General features: G+C 44.8%; 1 protein-coding gene across 1 annotated transcript in view; it reads right to left on the reverse strand.

The window, feature by feature from the left end:
* Positions 1–24821, reverse strand: part of CERKL (CERK like autophagy regulator) — a 593964-nt gene that overhangs the window by 232911 nt on the left and 336232 nt on the right. Inside the window, exon 7 of the mRNA XM_086956224.1 lies at positions 20831–21008. Within this exon, the coding sequence (XP_086812350.1) occupies positions 20831–21008 (178 nt within the window). The remainder of the gene's footprint in view (positions 1–20830; positions 21009–24821) is intronic.

Consider the following 24821-nt stretch of genomic DNA (forward strand, 5'->3'; position numbering starts at 1 on the left):
TGGACTTGTTGAAAAGATTGCATGCAACATTACATTGTTCTCCTTCGGGAGTACATCTTACGGTGGGTAAGACAGTGATTTCCCCGATGTATCTGGCTAAGGATCGCCTTCCAATGGAACTGCGTTCTCTCCCTGATACACTTTGGGCTACAGGTCCCAATGATGTTGCTCTCTTGCAGATTCCACCCTACGTTGTTACCCTTAAGTCAAATGCTAAGTTACCTCGCATTCCTCAGTACAAAATTTCCAGTGATGGCGAAAGAGCTCTTTTAGCGATTATCTATGATTTGGTTGAGAAAGGTGTGGTTGAAGAAACGAGAGGTAATGTGTGTAACAGTCCTGTTCTGCCTGTCCTTAAGCGTAATGACTCTTCTCAGCCACCTGTGTATCGGTTTGTGATCGACCTTCGAGAGGTCAATAAAATCGTTGTGCCACAGTTTCCTGTTGTCCCGGACATTACTGCTTTATTGACTATGATCCCTGCTTCAGCTGCTTGGTTTTCTGTTATTGATCTGAAGAATGCTTTCTTCAGTATTCCGATTGCTGAGGAAAGTAGGGATATTTTTGGCTTCTCTTTAGGAGGCCGCAGTTTCCGGTTTATGCGCACTCCTCAAGGTTATTGTGAGAGTCCCTCCATTTATAGTCAGGCTTTGAAAACTCAGCTTGATACTCTTGCATTGCCTTCTGGTGTTACTCTTATCCAGTATGTTGATGATCTGTTGGTTGCTGCTGATGATGAAGAGATTTGTAAAGAAGTTATTCTTTCTTTGTTGCGACACCTGTCTGACCTTCATCATAAATTGTCACCTTCGAAGTTGCAGTATTGCCGCCAAGAAGTGACCTACTTAGGTCATCTCTTGTCGAAGGAGGGAAGACGATTGACCCCAGAGCGTATTCAAGCAATTGCCCAAATGACTGTGCCATGCACACAGAGAGAGGTGCATGCCTTCTTAGGCATCACCTCGTATTGTAGACAGTGGATTCCAAATTTTTCTTTGCTAGCGAAACCTTTGTTGGCACTTACTCTTAAGGACACACCGCACCCTCTTCCTTGGTCTGACGAATGTCAGAAGAGTTTTTCTGAATTGCGTGATGCATTGTTTTCTGCTCCGGTGTTGGGTACCCCCGACTACAGTAAACCTTTTACACTTTATGTACACGAGAGAGAAGGTTGTGCGTTGTCGGTGTTGACGCAACAATTTGGAGACAAGCAGCGCCCATGTGCGTATTTTTCAGCTACTTTAGATCCGGTAGCTAGGGCGTTGCCTAGTTGTCTAAGAGCTACAGCGGCAGCGGCTGTTTCTATCCGACAGTCTGCTGGTTTGGTATTGGATAATACATTGATTGTGATGGTCCCACATGCAGTGGATACCCTATTGAATAGAACGAAGACTCAACATCTTACTAGTGCGTGTTTGTCAGGTTATGAGTTGACGCTTTTGACTAGCCATGTGCACATCAAGCGGTGCAACACATTGAATCCAGCTACATTGTTGCCGATTTTTGTAGAGACAGATGCTCAGGAACAGCATGATTGTTTTCTCCGGACAGAGGAGGAAACGAAGGGTAGCGTTGATCTGAAAGATAATCCTCTTTTGAATCCTGATGGTACCCTATGGGTAGATTGTTCGTGCTTTAAGCTTCCGAATGGAGAGACGACTGCAGCATATGCTGTCACAACTTTGCACACGATTGTTGAAACAGCACATATTGCACAGAATTCAGCGCAAGCATTGACTAGAGCGTGTGTGTTGTCAAAAGGAAAGAGAGTGAATGTTTATACTGATAGCCAATACGCATTTGGCGTGGCTCACTATTTTGGTCGCTTGTGGAAAGAGAGAGGATTTCTTACTTCCCATGGTACGAAAATTCAGCATGGACAATTAGTGAGTGAACTTCTTGAATCACTTACTTTGCCGACCCAAATTGCAATAGTGAAGTGTAGTGCGCATAAGAAGGTTACGGATGATGTGGGTCGAGGGAATGCGTTTGCAGATGAAGTAGCGAGAGAAACCGCGAAAGATGTGATGAGTCGGTTGTACGTTGCAGGTCTTGCCAGATGGGTTGTGGAAGGAGGAATGTGTGAAGATACAACAGAAAGTGTGAAGATGATTCAGGCAGAAGCTACTGAGAAAGAATTGAGTATGTGGAGAGAGAGTACGGGAATGTTGGATTCAACAGGCTGTTGGGTTGAGGTGTCAAAGCACCAGCGATGGTTGTTGCCGGATGCATATGTGCTTCCGGGGGTTACTATGGCTCATGGATTGGCTCACATTAGTTCAAAAGGGATATGTAAATTGTTGGCTCCGGTATGGCAGAATTATGGAATTCCTAGGTGTGCTGAGAATTTGGTTAAACACTGCATGATTTGCTTGATGCATAATCCTGGAAAGGGAACCCCAACTCCAGCGGGTCATTTTGCTCCTCCAACGTATCCGTTCGAGGTGCTGCAGATAGACTACATTCATATGGAAAGATGCAATAACTTGAAGTATGTCCTTGTGGTTGTTTGTGCCTTTTCCAGATGGATAGCGGCCTACCCCCTAAAAGATAATACTGCCTTGTCTACAGCTAAGGTTTTTCTCAAAGAATTCTTTCCCAGATATGGCTTGCCGAGGATGGTATGGAGTGATAATGGAAGTGAATTTGTGGGTCAGATTATGAAGATGTATGTGCGGGTCTGGGTATCAAACAGAAATTTCACGCTGCGAATCACCCACAGTCAGCAGGCCTGGTCGAGTGCTATAATGGCACTCTGAAGCTGAAGTTGGCCAAGGTGCAAGCGAGCTCTGGTCTTACATGGCCCGATGCCTTATCATTGGCACTTTTATCCACGAGAACGACAGTACATTCTCGCGTGGGACTTAGCCCATACAAGATTGTTTTTGGACGTCCGGCGAATGTCTGGGGTGTGCCGAGGCCTAAGAAGTACCGTGATATCGAGTACCCTATGTTGGTTGACTACTTACATGATTTGACTGGTAAATTGCGTGTTCTTCACCAACAGGTCCATGAGACTTTACCTTCAGTTTCTGTAGATGCAGGCCACAAGATTCAACCTGGCGACTGGATTCTAACCTGGAATTTCCAGAGGTCAAAGAACTTGGAACCAAGATGGACTGGTCAATACCAAGTCCTGTTATCAACTCGGACTGCTATTAAGGTGTTCAGCAAGAAAAACTGGGTACATGGTACCCATTGCAAGAAGATACCTTTGCCCTTACCGTACGATAAGTGGGTCCGGGAAGGTATTGCCGATTTCGAGAGTGAAAGGGTTCCGAGATTTGTACCTTTTAGCGATGCACATCTGGAATGGACTCAGTCAGAATGTACGGATGATGAAGTCTTGCAAGAAGCTGTGCCTCCGTGTTTGAGACTTGATACTAAGCACCCAGAGACCCTCTTTCAGGATCAAACTGTGCATGGTAAAGAACGCTACAACTTAAGGTCTAAAAAGGACAAATAAAATCTGATTTTTTTTGTGAATTACACTCTTTTAGACAAGAGACTATTTTTCTTTTTCTTTTTCGAACCACCACCCGGGGTCAGCAGCAGGGTCGCGGTTTAAGACTTAAGGGGTGGCCCGCGCATTGACGAAAGGTCTGCGGTTCTAGGGACGTCTAGGACGCCTGGACGCACACTTGAGTGAAGAAGGAAAATTGCAGCGAGCAGCACGTTAGAGGATGGAGTCTGTTGTAACTGAAAGAGATGTTGAGAGAATAGATCTTAAGACAAGATTTTGTACATTGATACATACCAATGTTTTATAATATTGTGCTTTTTGATGTTTTTAAGTATCACATTAGCTTGTGTGGGTTGGACTGTCTATGCTACACAACAGACCTCTGCAACCACCTCTCCACCTATGCTTTCTTTCACTACTGTTTCTTTGCACCAGTTTTATACGTTGCTTGAACATGAACAGACAAGGAGATCAGAATTTGTCAACAACTCGTTCATACAGTTGTTGCATCAGCATCAGTTAGTAGTAAATACCACTAATTGTTGGGTTTGTGGTCTTATGCCTCATACGACAGATAAAGGTATGCCATATTTGGTTTTGCCGTTTTCTTTTAATGGGTCTGTGTGGACTTTTCAGACCATGTTTATCTATGCAAATGAGGTACTCCCCTTACGTTCCCTTAACCCCTTCACTGCTGGCCCGTTTCCGCCCCTGTGCTGTAAACAAATGAACAGGGGCGGGCCATGACGAACCCCAGCCGTCATCAGCACACGAGCACTGTAGTGCATGACGGCTGGGGTTCGTCATCAGCATGCAAGGGGTTAAAGATAACTCGAGCAATAGTGCCTTGATAAGGGGAATAGTAGCTATGATCCGAGATATAGAGGCATATAATGCTATCCCTAAGGATGAGGTGCAGGCTTATGTTGGTTGGAACATGACTGGATATAGTACCAGCTTAACAGAGAAGGAGAGACGAAAAAGGTCTACCCCTATTTGGATTGTACCCCACCGAGGCCATTTTTGTTTGCAAGGTAATGGTCGGAATCCGAAAGCTCAGCTAGGTAAGAGTGTGTGTGCTCAAACCAATGTCTATTCATCTCGGACTTCTCCACCGTTTGTGCCAGCTAAAGGCACATATTTTGTTTGTCATGACAGAGCCTACACATGGTTACCACCTGATTTTTCAGGTACGTGTTATGTGGCGTTTCTGCTTCCCCCTACATACACTACTGCTTCAGACTATCATAGAACGAGATATGGTAGAGGTGTCTTCAATCAGGAAGATACTGCAGCACACGAAGTAGGAGATTTCTTCAAGGGCTTCCTGCCCTTTTGGGGTCCTATGATCAATAGTAGGCATATTCGACAGCTTGTCCGCGTTGTTGAAGCTACTATTAATGAGACAGCAGGTGCTCTTAGTAATGTTACAGCTGAGCTTCAAGCGGACCGCCTTATGACTTAGCAGAACCGTATGGTATTAGACATCATACTTGCAGATCGAGGAGGAGTATGTAAATTGATTGGATCCAGTTGCTGTGTTTACATACCAGATAATGCCCCTACAGTGTACCAAGCCATCTCTAGGTTGTATAAAATCTCTGAGTCTATCCATGTAGACGAAGGAGACTGGTCATTGACGGGATGGTTTTGGGGACTGCTGTCCAAATGGGGAAGGAAGACTCTGACTTTCCTTGGTATGGGTTTAACCATCCTTTTCTCTTGTTGTCTTTGCATCCAGTGTGGTCCCGCCATTTGTAGTCTTTGTGCTACTATGTGTGTTCGGAGACCTGTCCCGAGAAAAGTAGAGAATAATAAGATGATGCTACAGCAACACCTTGATGACCTAATGAATATCGACATAGACCTAGATTAAGATTAACATGAGTCTTAGGTTATTGCCTACGTAATGGCAAAAGGAGGGTCTGAGGTTTTGTAATTCTCGAGTCTGACTCCATTTTGTTCTGTGCCACCATTTTGTGTTGCCCTCACGTAGGCCTGTGAAGGTAGCCTGGCGAACAAAGTGGCCTGGCCTTCTTAGTTCATGTATACATTAACTAGGTTTCTTTTTGACTCTGAAATGAACTGTAAGAAACTGACCTCTTCACCTGAAACTGACTTCGCAAAGCCAATTTCCCTGATCGATCTTTGTCTAAGATTGCCAATCATTGTTCAGGACATCGGTAACTTTTAGTTTCCTTGCACATGCCTTATCTTGTTCAGCATCTGTTACTGTTTCTTTTTTATGTTTCTTCATTACATGGGTTATGCTTTCAATTATAGGTTTGTCCGGCTTGTGGAGATTGAATTTGGGGCATTCCTAATAATTAACTTTTGGGTTGGGATACTGTAAATTGAGTTTTTGTTATGTGATACTTTGTTTGAAAATGTACCTTATTGGCTAGAATTTTGTGCAGTGGGTGTACATTTATAATGTGAATATTGGGTATATAAGGAGACGTCTCGCCTTAGTAAAATGAGCAGTCTCCTGAGAAATTTACACCGTGACGTATTTCTAGGATCACTGTTACTAGCTGCAGCTAATAAACTTGGTCTCTGATGCCATCCAGAAGTATTCCGTGTCTCTGTATACCAAGACAGGTGAACTCGAAGATCTTAGGCGTGCCCCTGACGCTGCTGGGTTAAACCCCGGTTCTTCACGGTCCCCGGGGCCGCGGGGGGGGGGGGCTGTGAGCCCCCGCCATTGATTTTTTTAAAGCCACAGGGGTGGTGGTCTCCGGGGCTGAGGGGGCCTGAGAGCCCCCACCGGGTTTTGAGAAGCTCCGGGGGTGGCGGTCCCTGGGGCTGGGGGTGCCTGAGAGCCCCCCCACTCCAAATTTTTAGAAGCCCGGGGTGTGCCGATCCCTGGGGCTGCGTGGGGCCCGTGAGCCTCCCGCCTATATTATGATAAAGCCCCGGGGGCTGGCGGTCACCGAGGCACACTTTTTTTCATCATGCCTCCGGGATTGGGCCCCCCGGGGGGTAATTATCCTTTTTGATTTTTGATCGGCAGGATTCGCGCATCCTGCGCGGATTTTGCAGATTAAAACAAAATAATAATAATAATTTGGGCCTTGGGGGTCCTTGTGGGACCCCCTGAACAGGTCTAGGGAGGCACTCTGTTTCTACCCTGCCCCTTTTCGCGTTTTGCATGTTTTTTTTATAGGTTTCTTGTGCCTCGGTTCTACCGAGGCACAAGATGGCTGCCAACACTTCCTGATTTGGAATGTTGACAGCCAATTAGAATACAGCAATACAGCTCGTGCACAGCAGGGTGCGCAAAGGGTGCGCGGATCCTGCGCGGCCATAGATATATATGTACTTTTAAATATAATTTTCTCAGGAACTACTGAACGGATTTACACCATTTAAGCAAAAGGCATGAGTCTGAACCAAGGACTACCTCTTTGCTAAATTTGGTGTAATTTTGTTTATCAGTTCGGGCTGTAGCCGCGATGAACGGTTCCTAAGCAAAATTGCAAGGAGAAAACACGTTTTGGGACCCCCCTTTTTTCTCGGCCCTCGCTTGACGAATCAGCCCGAGAATTCAAGGATAGGAGCGGGCCGGAGCTGGCCATTAGTTTTGAAAATTTCGCAAAGATTCGTCAACCGGCGCCAAAGTTATTCCAAATAGATTGTTGCGGATTTCCTATGCACATGTGACAAAACCTCCACCACCCCAGCTAGAGGTATAACCACCCTTTTTGCTTTAGCAGAGCGAAAAGCTCTTCTGCAGATGTACCATTTGAAACGCCGTTTCAGGTAGTCTGGGCCAATTCTGTGAAGTGCCTTTAAGACCATACACAAGGGATTTAAAATGTACCCGTCGTTTCACTGGGAGCCAATGTAGTGTTTTCATTTCTTTTTTCACAGAAACCAACTTTGGTGTCCCAGTAAGCAGTCTAGCTGCTGCATTTTGTACTAATTGAAGCTTGTCTAGGTGTTGTCTCTTTATATTAAGGTAAAGGGTATTGCAGTAGTCCACACACGATTAGAGCTGATATCACTATCCTTTGACATTCCTCTGGTAAGAATGATTTTATTTTTCTTTTCATTCTAAGGAGATAGAATAAAGAGAGCTCAAACAAGCCACTGCTGCACACGTACCTACTGCCACATCCATCGAGGAATTCTTCCCACTGGAAGAACGTGTTTTGTTGTACCGATTATCCAAGAAAGCTATTACCCTGATATATAGTAAAATACTCAACAATGCCCCGACCCCATGCAAACCCTCAGGGCGAAGTGGGAGGAGGAAGTTGGAAAATTCGAAGAGGGTGAATGGGAGCAAGCACTGGGAGCCCCCAGACAGATAGCGATCAAATCAGGCTTTAGATTTGTCCAGCTGCGCCTATTACATCGCTCATACTACTCCTGAACCACACTTCATTCCTTAGGTAGAACTACAACAGCAGCTGCGGGACATTTCATACATATTATTTGGAACTGCCCACGAATAAAGCTCTACCTGTCCCCCATTAGTGAAATGATGCGCATAACTACAGGATACCAGGTTCTGGGTACAATCAAATGGTGTTCTCAATATTTTGGGTGAGACACCACCTCCCCGATATAGTCGAATATGGCTCTCCATTGGACAGAGAGTGGCCAAGAGAAACACAGCTCAAAAGTGGGGGGTACCGGATGTGCCACAGTCACAGGGTTGGTGCAACAATATGTACTGGTTCGTGTCTACTGAAAAGACAATATACAAAAGCTGGGGATACCCCAAGTAATGGGACAACGTGTGGGCCTTCTGGAGAGCTCAGTGATAGGGAGGGAGTGATTGAGATGAGGACACTTCTGGGGGTGAGTAAAATATTTGCCTGGGGGAGTTGTTTGACACGCATGGCTTTCTACTGACGCGGTAATTGCCACGCTTTTTGGAACTGCCTTATTGTTTTCCGATATGTGCTTATTGTGCCGTTATGTTTGTTCACTTTTTTCTCTCTCTCTAAAACCTAATAGAAAGATTTCTAAAAAAAAAAGAATAAAGAGAGCTGCTTAGCATCTATTTTCTCCAAGTTTTTCCCAATAGGGGGATAAACAGCTAATGGGGCGACAATAGGCTGTATCCTTTGGGTCTAAAATATATCTCTATAACAGAGGTAAGGTAGTATCTATCCCCTCTTCCATGCCCAGGGTACTGTCCCATCTATAGAGATAGATGAAAACATTTATGAAAGGAGGAGTAAACTAGAGAGCAAAGTGTTTTCCAAATATGAGCTGGGGCTCAGACTACTGTTGAATGATGGGCTACCTTTTGCCAAGACATCCAGGAGATTAAACTCTCAATTTACAATAGGGACGTAGTACATACGTTGATGTACCTTAAGCATCTGACTCCTTATTCATTGTTGGTTATCTATTCTGATGTATCAGATTTGTGCTCGAGGGAATGTGGGTGTAAGATACAACTCCTTGTGTCTAGTGGGCCTGCCCTGTGATGCTAGCATACTGGAAGCTCACTATTAAGGACAACCTCCGATATTTTGGAACCATCTTGCCTGACAAGAGCAAGGTCTAGGCTCTGACCATCATACTGAGCCAGAGGCGTGAACTGACACATGAGAGATGACTATAAGAGAGGGTAGAGCTGCCCTGAGCTTCCTGGAGCCATGGGGCTCACACCCCGGCCACATATTTCTGGGTGAGAGGGTGATGCAGAACATATGTCTCAGAGCCTCTAAAGAATGGGTGGAGGTCACCTGCTGCTTTCGCTGTGGCCCTGTGTGACCTATCAGGATTCATCAAACTCTGTGGAATGAGCTAAGGAGCCCACAATATAACTGGGGTTTCTTCAGAGAGCGTACCGGCTGGTGGGTGCCGCTGGGGGACTCGTGAGAAAGGTGATGATGTGAACTCTCCCCACCAGAGACCTGAACACACTGTAGTGGGGCGTGCACCTGGGGTCTTGCCCAAGTCTGGACGAGGGGAGCGTGGAGAGAACACACCCACTGGCTGTCTCCTTTCTACCTGGAGCTGTAGAGATGCACGCGACTTCTGCCCAGGTGAGCATCTGCCACCTCTGATCCTGGAACCCTGGGGTCACATTAGACTCCTGGGGGAACCAGGGTATGTTGCTAACAGCAACAGGGAACACTGGGCCACGTCTCTCTGTGGATGATCAAATTCTGCCGTAGACAACAGCCCTGCCACCGAGGCAGCTCTTAGCATGGTGGCCCACACCTACAACCATAAAAAGACGGTACCTACTAGACCCAGGAGGGATACGTCCATAAAAGACATGCTAACACCTAGAACAACAAAGAAGACCAAACCAGATGGGTCAACGAAAATGATCACTTCTGAAGTGAAGATCAGACCCTCTAGCTGGAGGGGGGGGAGTGGGTTAATATCTCCCAACACTTTGTGGAGCAGTTCATAAACAAAACAAAGGATGAAATCAGCATAATTCGCATAGACCTCAAGAAGTACCAGAAAGACATTCAAGAAGATATATCTGATCAAGATATTCAAGAAGATATCTAATCTTGGGACCCAATTGAATGAAACTGAGCAAAATATGGACCCATGGTTGGATGAGACTCACAAACTGAGTATGAGATTGTTGGTGCTGGAAGATAGGTACAATAAGCTAGCATAAAGAACATGTTACTTACCTTCAGTAATGCCTTATCTGATAGACACTCTTTTTAGCTGCAGATGGTTTACCTTAACATTATCCCTAGGAGTCAGACTGGATCTGGAATTTTTTCATGAGCAGTACCCCTGCACGCCGGTAGGTTGCGTCATTCGACTCCATGTAGCGTCATCCGCGCTGGAGGTGACATGCATGGAACCTTTATAGATTCCACCCCAGCGCGCTGACAGCAGTTCCTTTTCGGGACTTTCCATGCCAGCATTACAGTGCAGTGAAGAAGATTCACTACTGGAGTATAGAAGTAGGGCCCTGAAAATGGAACAGCACTGTCCCTAGAAATCTGTTTGCAGAGCCAGTAGGATGGGTGGGTCGGTAAGGAGTATGTGGCTAGACAGAGTCTCTACCAGATAAGGGATTACTGAAGGAAAGTAACTTGTTCATCTGATAGAGACATCTAGGCACATATTCTTTACCTTAGATTAGATACCTAAGCAATAACTCACTGGAGGGGGGGCCTGCAAAACTGTTTCATACTAGAAAGTTCTGCATGACGAAACAAGCAAAATGACCACCTCAACGGACCTGTTTTTCCAGGCAGTAATGCTTCATGAATGTGTGTAGAGAAGCTCACGTTGCCACCTGGCAGATATCCAGGACTAAAACTCTGCATGCTAATGCAGTAGTCGCAGCCTTAGCTCTGGTGGAATGAGAACTCAAAACCTCAGGGGGTTGCGGCTTGGCCATTGCGTAGCAGATCTTAATGCAGGGCACGATCCAACAGAGATGGTTTATTTCTGCACAACCTTTCCCTTTTTCACTTCGACATACCCCATGAAGAGTTGGTCATCACCCAGAACTCTTTAGTGCAGTCAAGGTAGACCCACAGTGCTCTTTTTTGGTCCAGTTGGTGGAGTTTCTTCTCTTCCTTAGAGGGATGTGGCAGAGTGTAAAAGGTAGGCAGGGTGATGGACTGGCCTGTATGAAAAGGAGTGACAACTTTCGGCAGAAAGGAAGCTCTAGTGCGAAGAACCAGCTTGTATGGGTAGATGTTCAGGTAATGAGGCTTGGATGACAAAGTCTGAATCTCACTGACTCTCCGGGCAGATGTTAGCACCATGAGGAACACGGTCTTGATGGTAAGCAGTCTGAGAGGACAATTGAGCATTGGCTAAAACGGAGCTCAAGTCAGAAAAGTTAAGACCCAATTAAAGTCTCACTGAGGCATAACGAAGGGCAAAGGTGCAAATCTTTCAAGAACCTATTTACATGGGATTTGAAGAGGGCTGGCTGATTAGGCAACAACAGAAAGGCTGAGATGGCAGAAAATAGACTTTTAGGGTACCCAGCGTAGAGCCCTGCTGGGAAAGGGAAAGGATAAAGAGAAGGGTCAACCTTTTCTTTGCACACCATGACACACAAACTACGACATACTATGGATCTGCCCATTTTTAAAAAACTATTAAAAACACATCTGTTTAAACAAGCCTTTTAGTTCCCTGATTTATGCTGTCTTTGTTTCCTCTACGCGCCAGGACAGTCTCGACTAACAGTGCGCGATACAAATCAGCCTATAACATAACATAACATAACAAACGTGCCTAAATGGCAGGCGTATATAGTCTTGGTGGAGGGATGCCTGGCTGCAAAATAACAGCGCAGACTTTGGCGAAAGGTCGAAAGCTGTAAACTTTCACAGCTCAATCGCCATGCATGAAGGCGAAGCATTGACAGGTTCAGATGGAGTACCATCCCCTGTTGCTGTGACAGAAGATCCTCCTGAAGGAGCAGCATGATCGAAGGACCGATGCATATGCTCAACAGCTCGGGATACCAAACTCTCTGAGCCCAATCTAGAGTCACAAGGATGACTTGGGCCTGGTCGTTCCATATCTTCTTGAGAACTCTGGGCAGTAGTGGTATGGGCGGAAAGGCTTGAGCTCCACTCGAGAAGAAAAGCATCTCCACAAAAGAGGCACCTTTGAAACTCCAGCATGCAGAACTGCTGACATTGTGCATTTTCAGCGCTGGCAAACAGATCAAACCAGGGCTCTCCCCACTGTTGAAATATACCTTGCACCGCCTTTGGATGGATAAGCCATTTGGAATCAGCTAGGCAAGGTCGGCTGAGTTTGTCTGCCTGCAGGTGTTGAACCACCATGTGTATGCCCTGATGTTCCAGCCACATCAATAGATGCAGGGCCTCTTGACATAGGGTCCATGATCCCACCCCACCCTGTTTGTTGCAATACCAATTGGCAGTGTTGTTGTCCCTTGAAGGAGGGCAGAAAGGCTTTCAATTCCAGGTGGATCACCAGGCGGTTGATGTGGAGTCCAGATTCGATTCTGCTCAGAGACCAGAGTCCTCTGATCTCCACCTCTCCTAGATAGCCACCCCATCCCAGAAATGACGCATTGCTCACCATTGTCAGATCTGGTTGGTGAAGGGAAAGGGGTGTGCTGATGACCCAACTACCCTTTGTTAGCCACCACTGCATATCTTTTGCAGTTCCCTCTGAGATCTAGACCATGTCAGAGAGATTCTCCTGATGTTGCGCCCACTGAAACTTTAAGTCCCATTGCTAAGCTCGCATATGCTAGCGTGCATGAGTCAAAAGCAGATGCAGGACAGAGGCTGAAACATAGATATCATGACCTGAATATCCTGGACTCGCTGTTTGGAAGGATAAGCCCAAAACTGCACTGTGTCCAGAACAGCTCTGATGAAAGGGAGCATGTTATGTTATGTTATGTTATTCACACTTATACCGCACACAGCTGCCCCAGCAAAGGGGCGTCCTGGCGCTAAAGAAGGTACACAAAACACAACTTAGTTAAAAACCAGAGAAAGGGAACAACAGGATACAAAAGATCCAGGCTGAGAGGGAGTTTTGTGTGACTTCGGCATGTTCAATGTGAAACCCTGTGAGTGCATAAGGTTCACCATAGTCTGGAGGTGGAAGACAACAGCTTGTGGTGAGCTCGCCTTCAAAAGCCAAACATTGAGATGGGTAAGACTGGCACCCCTGATCTCTCTAGATGAACTGCAATCACCATCATTCCCTTGGTGAACACCAGAGTGCTGCTGGTATAACAAAAATTGATGATGGCCTATCCTGCCTCACACTGGGTGCCCATGATGGTAAGAGGGCAAACTAAAGGGGTTCAGAGGCTGTGGCTGCTGGGGGCGTGGTGGACTGGCCTGACCTCTGTGGGTACTGTGTCCTCAGACAGAGGCTGGGAAGCTTGCATGCTGTGGTGGTTGGGCTGGTAAAGATGCAGCTAGAAGCCCCTTCTGTTGCAAAGAAAGGAGCGAAAGACACACTGGGTTTGGCGAGGGGCCATGGAAAGGCCCAAGGGCTGGCTGTAGCTCTCCTATCCTTGAAGCACTCCAGTGCTGAGACCTCCTTGCATCTAAAGAGACAGGAGCCATCAAAGAGCAAGTCCATACGCGATGCTTGGACATTCCCAGAAAAGGTTGTTCTCTGCCAGGTGTGGTGCCATAAATCCACTGGCTAAGAAACAGCTATGCCCAGCGAGTCAGTCATGTTCAGGCCATGTCAAATCATGAACTTTGCTGCATCTCCCCGGTCAGATCAAGCCTGGGAGAGTATGGCCCAAGCCTCCTCCAGGACCATGGGCAGCACCTGCTCAACTGAATCTCACAGTACACTGGAGTAACGGCCCAAAAGGCAAGCAGTGTTCACAGACAACAGTGCCAGGCTGGTGGAAGAAAACATGTTTTTTTCCTAAGGTGTCCAACCTCTTGGATTCCCTATCCAGTGAACTGGGCCTGAAAGCACCAGGATTTACACAGGAGGTGGAGGCTTGGTCCACCAAGCTCTCAAGGGCAGGGTGTTGCGTGAGGAAGTTGGGTTCCCCTGGGGCATGACAGTGGGCAATCGGATTGTTCACAGGAGCCCCTGAACAGGGTTTGGAACAAGTCCCCAGCAGGATGTCCATGAGAGCTTCACTGAATGGGAGAAGCAGTTTTGAAGGAGTCACTCCAGCTGTAGCACCTCTGTAAAGACCTTAGTCTTACCTACCCCTGAGGTTAGGCTAAGGTCCAGGACCTCTGCAGCCTTTCTCACCACCAAAGCAAATGAAGCCCCCTCCTCCATAGCCACAGTACGAGGATAGAGCATGTCCGTATCTGGAGAGGTGTCCAGTCCACTAGCATCTGCCAATTCCTCACACAATTCCATGTTGGGGTCTAGGGGCTGGTATTCTTCAGGGTCCTGCGACCACTCCCCATTGCCAGCCAATAAGAATAGGACTTGCCCTCTGGCCTGGAAGGCATGACTCCCAATGGATGACGCCCCTCAGGCTCCATGTCTGAGTCAGGGATGAGAATTGGGAGGGTGCCGACGGTGGCGCTGGGAGCATCGCATGAGGAATATGGCTGGGGAAGGTTGAGGTGGTACGACCGGCACAAGTCCAGATCTATCCGTGGAACATGTGAGGCCGAAAGGCACGCCAGCGCTAACCGGCCACCCAAATAGGAGGTGCATCGACTCACAGAACTCGAAAGTTGGACGGGGTTGCTCCGGCTCCCAGAAACTTGAGCAAGTACAAAGGCAAACCAGGCGTATGCTCAACCGTGGAGCCAGGCCTCTAATGACGACACTCCCTAGTCTCGCCCGATGACTTCAATGGACATGGCGAAGTCAAAGACCTCTTTAACTACTTGTGGGGCTTACCCAAAGGCAACTTGGAGTGTGATGAGGATCTTGGGCTCCAAAACTGATCACAGGACCATCATTTCACCTGGGATCGAGACTGCTGCAGCGTCAAGCGGTAAGGAGCTTGAGGGAACACTCCCTCAAGGCCTTGGGGTGCATTGCACGGCAGTCAACACAGGTCACTGCATCATGGTCGCGCTCGAGGCACGAGAGGCAAATAAGGTGCAGGTACTTCACAGACATCTGCTGGTAACAGGCACTGCAAGGCTTAAAGTGAGCCTTCATAGTTGACATCCTGCCACACCAGTGGAAATCTTTCAAAAATGGTTTGACAAAGAGGCAAAAAAAGGTCAGTCAGAAATTGACTGGCGGTAGATCTTTCAAGATCTGTGCTGACATGCGAAAGAAAGGAACTGATGTCAGCATGCTGGAGTGGTGCCTATATAGGCATCGTGCATGTCCCTTCCGGTGTAGATAACACCAACAACACCAAACAGAGCCAAACAACGCCACATACCAGTTTGCAGGTGTACTTCTCATGAAACATTTCTGGATCCAGTCTGATGCATGAGGATAATTATAACGTTAGGCATTTGCGGCTAGAAGTCTCTATCAGTTACAGGCAGACCTAGAAAATAGGTGTAGACAAAACAATATATGCTTTAGAGGCCTCGCCTCCCATGGGGAGTGGAAGCCCCAGACATCTAAATATATGTGAAGAAACTCTTGCATCACCTTGGAGGCTGACCTGACTATCCACAAATATGCCTAGACCACAATCAAAGAACCAAACATGGAGGGCAGAGGAAGGAGGAGACACCTGACATCTTAACCAGAGTACATTTCTTTGATGAAAAGGAGGCTTTCATGACTCATATACATACTCTGAGTGAAACTATACAACCTAGCTTACTATAAAAAATATTGCTATTCCCACACTTCAAAGGTGCTGAAGCAGGATTTCCTCTGCACCACAAGACCCTCTATAAATGGGGACATCCATTCTAGCTGGTTTCTGAGTAACAGGGCCAGAAGCACTATGCCGAGGCACCGCAAGAAGTGCAGCAGATCCTGGATATACCAGATGGGGAGGAGGCTTGTTTCCCTTCCATGTTGGAACAGGATGATGTGAGTCCGTGCTGCCAATGGTACACGGTGACAAAGAATCTTGGAACAGGTCCCCCGCCATGAAGGGAGATCGAGAGGGCAAAGCGAGAGGCACTCAGAGAAGCTGGAAAAAGGAATCAGTTCACCTGGTCTCTGGAGAAGGGCGACAATCACCACGATAACTAGATGGACCAGGAGGAGGGTGATGACACAGCCAACTGAGTTTCGAACAGCCCCAAGCTCAAAGGGAACTGAAAACAGGAATAGGGGTGGAGGGTTGGGCCACACGGTGATCTGCTTGGACTAAGATGAACGCCAAATGAATCAGACGATGGATGAATCGACACTTGAGTTTAACTAATGATTTCAGTTCTATGGGCTTATGGTTTATGGGAGAGGGTGGGAGGAGGGGTGCAGGGTAAACCTGGTCAGCGGCAAGCAAAGGGGTGAAGTTCCTGCACTATTATCTGGCACTCAAGGGATTGGGCTTACTTTTAAGGGGTTAGAACTTGATGGTTCAGTTAAACCACAGGGGATCAACTCCTAAGGCATGAAGATTGTCAGTCCAAATGCAAAAGGCCCTATTCCCCCTGCTGAGAGGCTGGCAATCATTACATTTATAAAAAGCACAGAGGTTGAAATTAGCCTCTTGCAAGAGATCCACTAGCTGAAGACGATCACCACAAAACCCACTTGAAATATTTCCCAGACAATATTTTTCCTCTACAACAACAAAATGAGTAGGGGTATTGATTCTATTTAGCAGGGCCATTCAAGGGAACATACTAGAAGCCTTTCCTTACACAAAGGCTAGAGCCCTGGTGGTAGGAATCCAAACCAGTGATCATAAGTACTCCATTCTTTACATAAACGCACCTAACATACAGGAAGAGCCTTACGTCCATGGGGCTGGAACCCACACAGGGAGATTTGCTCATTGGTGGTAATCTAAATATAATGATGGACAATCTGGAGGACAGGGCCTCTACGAAATACAAAGGAAGTGGGTCTGCCTTTGACTCCTTCAAGGCCTGGCTGAGGGAGATTGGTCAGCTTGATGCATGGTGTGTTTGGCAGGAGTAGAGGTGGGATTATACGTTTTACTCAGTAGCCTATATATCTTATGCATAGCTAGACCATTTCCTGATAACCACATGCCTAGGTGCGCTGATTTCTGCAGTGTACATAGGCCTGATTGCCTTGTCTGACCACACACTCTTTTACCATTACACTAAACTAACACTTTCAACCCAACAAAGTAACCACAAGGCAGTTCATTTTTTGCAGAATCCCTCTAATAGGGTGGTACTCCAGCTTTAGATGACTAGCTATCTCCAGTAGTATGACACTCCAGGCACCTCAATCTCCACGTTATAGGATTTCCTTAAAGCTTACTTCATCACAATGACGACTAGATACAGTAAAATGAGGAACAATAAACAGGTCACCCTAAAAGCTTCAGCAGAGAAAGTGTAAACTGAGCATAAATGAGCCCCATCTAATAAAGTTTGACAACAGGTTTTAAACCTCAGAAAGCAACACTGAAGGCACTGGACTGGGATGGTGCAGAGCATACCCTTCTGTAAACTAAGCAATGGTATTACTTATCAACTGACAAAGCAGGGAAGATCCTCCCCTCAGAGTTGAAAGTACCGATAACTATGGAGGGATTCCAGGTGGTTGCTACTGCTGAGAGCTCACTAGTACACTAAACTAAGGCCACTGCAGATATGTTTCACACCTATTATCAACAACTGTGCACATGGAAGTGATGAACCAATACAAAGTGCCCAAGTACCTCCATGAACACCTCCTGTAGAAATGGGAAAAGCTAGATGGTTCGATAAAGATTGAAGAGGTTATAGCAGCCATCTCTAAATTAAAGAAGAGTGAGTCCCCAAGACAAGATGGGTACTCTGCATCCTTCTTTAAATTATATAGTGATACGCTGGCTCCCATCCTTACCAGGCTATATAATTAAATTGGTGAAAACGGTCTCCTCATTGACACCATGAATGATGCAGCTATATTAGCTATCCCCAAGTCAGGGATAGACCTAACCATGTGTCCATCCTACAGACCCATATCTCTGTTCAACCTAGACGTGAAACTACCCAAGGGGATTTTAGGGGCCAGACTGAGCCCTTATCTACCAGATCTGGTTGAACCCAACAAATCAGGTTTCAAGTCAGGCAGGCAATGTAGAACAATGCCAAAAATGCAGGTACATAGCTGAGAACACCCAAAAATCTAAGAAGCATTTAAGAAAAAAAATGCCACCTTTTTGTCATTAGATGCAGAAAAGGCGTTCAACAGACTGAACCTATATGACAGCACTCCTACAGCGCATGGGGCTGGGACTCCCTGGCGCCTCTTCTGTTTGCCCTCATCCTGGACCCGTTTGCCAACACAGTGAGACAGAGGGAGCTCATAAAAGGGGTTACCACTGGCAGAGACACAGATAAACTTACCATGTGTGCAGATGATATTATGCCATCCTTGATGGACCCTGATCCCGGAATCATCCTCCTGGAGGGTCTTCGGCTATAAAATGAACGTAAATAAGCCAGAAGCCCTCCTGTTGAACCCACTCACATGACAGCAAGACACCTTATACAGTAGATGGCTAACCCATGGCCAGCTGACAGTGTTCGCTAGTTGGGTTTCCTCATTGCAAATACAACTACCCAGATGGTCACACTGAATTATTCTAACCTTCCTCAAGGCTATCCAACAATATTTTCAACACTGATATTCCACAAGGTTCTTGTGGTTGGGCAGAATGGCAGTTATCAAGATGAAGGTACTACCCAAGATTCTTTAGGTTTTTTAAGCTATAGCACTTTCAGTCCCACTCACTACACTTAAACAACTCCAGCGCTTGATCAATTCCTACAAATGGCAAAGGAAAGGGCCCGCACATTGTGGTCAAAACCCTGTACTAAGCCCCAAAGAAGGGGGAGTGTTAGTTCAGCAATACATCTCCTATTTCCAAGCTGCTAAGCTGCATTTCCTGGTCATGTAGGGGAAAAAAGAGTCCTTGAAACAGTGGTGCTTTATTTAACAATTTACAGTGCTAACTCCACTCTGGTTAACCCCCATGGTTGAACAGGGTGAAGAGAAGCTGGGGCCTGCACTCATCCCCAGTCACCAGGGTTACTCCAGCCATTTGGCACAAAGTGGCTATCAGGAAAGGCTTCACCACATACCATTACCCGTTCACCCTTATTTCTTTCAATACTTATTTCACTTCAGCCATTGAACTGACATGCTGTAGACAGTGGAGGGAAAGGGGATGTCTGATGTTGCGTTTATTGTTTAAAGCAGCAGAGACTCTCCTATCTGGGTCTCTTCGGCAGAAATGTTGCCTTCTAGATCATGAAAGGTTTGCAAACGCAGAGGTGCGCATTTGCCTATGCACATGAGAATGTAGGCAGGAGCTTCCCGGGCTCTTACCCCAGTCGAATGATGGTTTAAAAATGGCCCTAGACAAATGCACTAATATCTATACTATATAAGTTTCTCATCGACACATCCGGCAGACTTAAACACCAGGACAACAAAGATGGGAGAAGGAATTGGGAGGAAAACATCTCATTCACAGAATAAGGTAAACAGTTTGAGAAGGCATGTGCTTTCCCCTTCAAAGTCCAAACACAAGAAACCCGATACAAGCTACTGTGATATTGCTGCATTACTCCGGACAAGTGGTAAAATGCAATAGTACCAATGATAAGCTATGTTGGAGAGGCTGTGGATCAGTGGGATCTCTCCTCCACCATCTGTGGCGTTGTCCTAAGCTTGAGCGTTTCTCAGATGACGTGATTACTGACTTGGATCCTGCCTTCGGAACGCAGATACTGAGAGACCTGGGAGCGGTCTTACTGGGCAGATCATTCGCATCTAACAGATTGCCAAAATCCATCAGGGGCAAACAGCTGACTATGGCACTTGTAGCAGCAACACAATTAGTCCTAGCACTTTGGGGCAAAGACACAATATCTCTATTCGTGGTTTGGCTCCACCACCTCTAGGATATTCTAGCTATGGTAAAGCTGACTGTCTCTGTAGATAATAACCTTAAGGCCGAAGAAGCTGCACAGCAGCCATTCATAAAACTTCTGGTGCATGAATTCTGAGAACTGACATGCATGATGTACCTCAACTTCTTGAGAATCTTTCCCGATGACAGCACGGGATGGGGGCGTATTAGGTTAAACTTCAAATTCATTATTCGTTATACAGCATTTCTAATCATTCTTGCTGGCTGGAGGGTGATAAGTTATGTTTCAAAGCAATACAAATACAGTTTAACTAGCTCAACCTTTACATCTCCAATCTTGCTGTCCCCTAATAGCAACAAAAACAGTGTTGCAACCAGGTGTAAGAGAAGGCATTCCCAGTTCATAGAGAACTGCTTTCAATCGCTGTGGAACATCATGGCAATGGAGAAGCTAAGATAGTGAATTCAATGTTTTTCAAAGCAGTTACCGCTTCCATACTTGGTAGAGAGCTTCCATACTTGGGGGGAGACAACAGAGAGCAGTCATGTCGAACAGACATGTCCAACTCATTTGAGAGTTTTAAAGTTGTTTGAATGACTGAATATGCCAGGCAAGGGTCATTCTTTAGAGTTCACTTCAGGAGATAGCTGGTGACTGTAGGGGTTGGTGCTTTAGGTGTTCTGCAGGCTTTTGGGGAAGTTTAGGTTTAAAGAGGCTAAAAGTGTGATGGGAGGTGATTATGCAACAGGTTTGAACTCATGTGCTCCTATTGCTCTGGTCTGCTGTAGTGCATTGTAAAGTGGTTCATCGTTTTTGAAAATATAAAATAAAAATGTACTTTTGAAAAATTTAATGTATTTGACCTACACGAACATACGTAATTTAAATCAGAATCAACAACCTTGTATTAGTGTTAAAAAATTGTTTCATTCAAGGAAAAACATTTCACCCACATGACAAATCATTGCCTTACTTGAGCTTTGCTAGAGTTCGAAGTACAGCAAAGTCTGTCCTCCGGCTCGATGGCATCCATCGATTCTTTTCTGCCAGGGCTAGAGCCCTACTACCAAAACCGAACATGGATGAGAAACCAAAGCGGAGTAGTCTGTCATTAGCACTGAATGTGCAGACATCTACAGGTTGGATATGCCCTGAAATAATAATGTAAACAGGCAAATATTAAAAGTGAATTTGAGGTTAAGCAAATAGCACAGACAGATTAATGAAGATAAAGAACTACTAACAAAAATTAATTGACTTAGGCTAACAGAAAAGGTAAGTTTCGCAGGCCCCAGCAGCAAACATTAAGATTATTTGTGGAAACCACCAGCGAGGTATAACATGCTTATAATGTTAAATTTCTATTGAGGTATACAATTTTAGCTACATGAGTGACTTCAGTGATTCTAGGTTATATGTTTAGTATGACTACCTCTTGAAATATAACATCAAACAGTCCCAAGGGGTTCACCAAGGGAAGGTAAATTTGAAGAAGAATTGTATAGTTCCTCTACATCTATGGGTGGAGCATGAGAAAGATCACCTTAATATCAAAGATATGCAGACTCTCTAGACTCTCTAGAGGCTGAGACATCGATTTCACCAACAAATCCTGCAGATCCTTTAACAATCATTTGCCACTTTGTTCTAGTTTTGAAATGTTCTAATATTTAGAGTCTGGGTCAGACAGTGTGATTACATGCTCACAAAGAGCCCAGATCTTCCTTAATACCCAAACTAGGTTATAAGCTATTAAAGGGGCAAGAACTTGTGACTAGCCTAATAATGTAAAAGGGTTACCCATGAAGAAGATTCAGGCAGCCAGCAGCAGTTATGTTACACATTCTGGTGATAGGTATATTTTCGCAGGTGTCAGATAAGAATCAAGTATTTTGGAGCAGTCCAAGCAACTGTTTCCATTAATTTGCCTCCGAAAGTCAGAGGGTGAGATAGCACGCTAGCGGAGTAGGCATTGGCAATGCCAATAGTCCTGGCTTATGTATGAAAGTGCCTTTTTGTCATTGATGAGTTTGGGTGCTTAATAAGTCATACTATATGCAGTCTGTCACTCATCTTTGCACTCATGCATCCATTGACTCATTCTTGCATTCACCCAACCGCAATAAAACACACACACACTCAATAACATATGTAAGATAAATTAAAATAGAAGTACAAAAAAAAAACATACTGCCACCTAAACACAGCAAGTATATGTTTGCAATAATGAAACTAAACATAGCAGTGGGTGTCCATCTTGCAACGGTAATGCAAATAGTCTATTGTTTTTTAAAGTTCAAGCAGGGACGCCACACATAGAACAAACATGTTCGCCAGCTTGGAATGGTAAAACAATGATACACTATGGACAACAGCATTCCATAATGGTCTCCTAGTTTGGAGGAAGTAGCTATGTGAGAAAAATCCTACTACAGATGAAATGAGCTGCAAGTAGGCGACTCATTAGTACTGGCTGGAGAGCTGCAGAACCATTCAAATAAAAACAGGCGAAGCAAATAAATGAAAGGTAAAATATAAAAGGAGAAAAGTCTATACTAAAGGACTGGCCAATCAGCCCTGACATTGAAGCACACTACTTTTCAGGTGAATGTAGGTGAATGTACACAATGTGATCAGAAAATGCAGCCTTTCATAGGGCAAGAGACATGAGAGCCAGAAACTGATGTGGACTGAACCATTACAATAATAACAAACGGGTGGGTTGAGGGTCCAAGGGAATATTTTAAGACCAAAGCACAGTTATAGCCCCTAACAGAATATGAAAACCACAAAAATAATAACTGTGGGTCTACAAGAAGTCTATGAGTGTCTTGATGGTTCTATGTGTCCCCAAAGTATGTTACCAAGGCACACAACAGGATATTGCACGGTGTGAAAGAATATCCATCAGTTACTCGTCCTATACCGCCCTTTCATCATGTGAACCACTTCACAGAGTGGAGGAGTCCATGTTGTGGCCACCTCAATAGATATTGAAATGAGATGGCTAACCCTGTTGATATTAGGACTCAGGGAGTTAGTGGCTGGTATGTGTTGGTAACTGTAAGCAGTGCAAAAAAGATAGTGAAAAAAGAAAGAAAAGTGCTCTTTAAAATTGGAGAGTGAACGCAAATGACACTTTATTCTGGAGCCGTCTACTTCCAAAGGAATAAAAACAACTGAGTGCAAATGGTCAGTAGGTTAAACAAATAGCTGCTGACAAGATGTTGTGGTCGACATGTTTCTGCGCGTATTACAGATCCATACAGGTATCTACCGCTTCATCAGGACCTACTTATTATTTGCTACTGCTTCAAACTAAATATAGTGAACACAGAAAATGATACAAATATCACCTGCTCACTCCTGGCAGTCCTCCTGTGTAGATAGAGGAAATCCAGATGTAGGAACCATCAGGACACAGACAAAACATAGACAGAAAATCAAGACCACAGTGCTACAATTAGTATAAGTCATCAGGTACTACAAATATCTGCAAATAAACTTCTCGTCGTGTGGGTTCCACTAGACCTCTCTAGGAACCAAAGTTAACCTCAATCCCACCTCAGATGCGAGAGGAACGTGCTGCACCTCACCTGGCAACGGCTCAGGAAAAATGGGGCACCGCTCTGTGATATAGAGAAATGTTTTTTTATATACGTAGAAAAGTGATGGTTGTCTTCATGACCACTTAACAGAGATAGACACAAGAAAAACTAGATTTAAAAAGAAGATTTAAGAAGAAACTCTTCCTTTCAATAGCCTCTAAATGGAACCATTACCCCATGCTACATGAAAACTCTCATATATATTTAGCAGGCAAAGGTTTTGGTGTTGGTGACCCTCCTGAACAAACCATGGGGATAGACACTTTGCGCTACGGTAATCATTAGGCTTTATTTGTAAATATTTTATATTGTTTTGACAATTGCATTTTGTACATATTTGTAATTTTATTATGGTATACCTATGAGTTACCTTATTGGAAGGCTTATGAACCGTCATAGTAGGTCTAAGTTGCTTATGGTGAAAAACCAATGATATTGCTTATAGGCCTGATTTTTATCATGAAAAGTTACAATCAGGTCAGTAGGCCTGACGTATTGATTGTGAAAAACGTTAAAATATATAGGCTTTTAAGGGTAGATTATTATTCCACTTTATTAAAGCCTACAGATAGGTATTTTGTTACATGGAATCTCCCTGATTATCACAGTAGGCAAGGGATTAGGTGCTGGGTCCCTCGCCTACAAACCTTTGGTATATATAATTTGTGCTGTCAGAATTTTTGTTCACCCATCTTAGCAGTGATTATATTTTGTTTTGACAGCTGTAATTTTGTATACTATGTAATTTTTAGACTGTATGCCTGATGTTTGCCTTTTGGGAAAACATATTCTCAGTACAGGAAATTTCAGTTTGTTATGGTTATAAGCCAATAATAACCGCAACAGACCTGATAGGTAAACTTGGAAAAAATATTTCTGTTGCCATAGGACTGATCTGTTTATTATGATAAACAAATTTGGCCTGGCATATTGATTGGTAAAATCATATGTTAAACTCAACAGATATTTAAGGATATTTTGTTATTCCTCTGCATTAAAACGTACAGAACGATATTTTGTTACATGAAATGGTTCAGGTTACCTTCGAAAGGAAAAATGTTGGTGTTAATGCATCTGACAACCCCTAGGGGGAGAAGATTTGCACTGTAACAAATCTTGCTAGAATCTCTTCTTAGCAATCTACCAGAGTCTTGTCGTAAAACATCATTATGTAATAAATATATATATATATATATATATATATATATATATATATATATATATATATATATATATATATATATATATATATATATACTCCGGACCTGAACAGCGCAAGGGATTGCAGCCAACCGGCAGACCCACGAAGCGGTAAGCCGTCTCTACAATTACAATCCCAATTTGACTGTTTAAGTT

The sequence above is a fragment of the Lissotriton vulgaris genome, chromosome 2_1, assembly GCF_964263255.1.
Source record: "Lissotriton vulgaris chromosome 2_1, aLisVul1.2, whole genome shotgun sequence".
NCBI lineage: Eukaryota > Metazoa > Chordata > Amphibia > Caudata > Salamandridae > Lissotriton > Lissotriton vulgaris.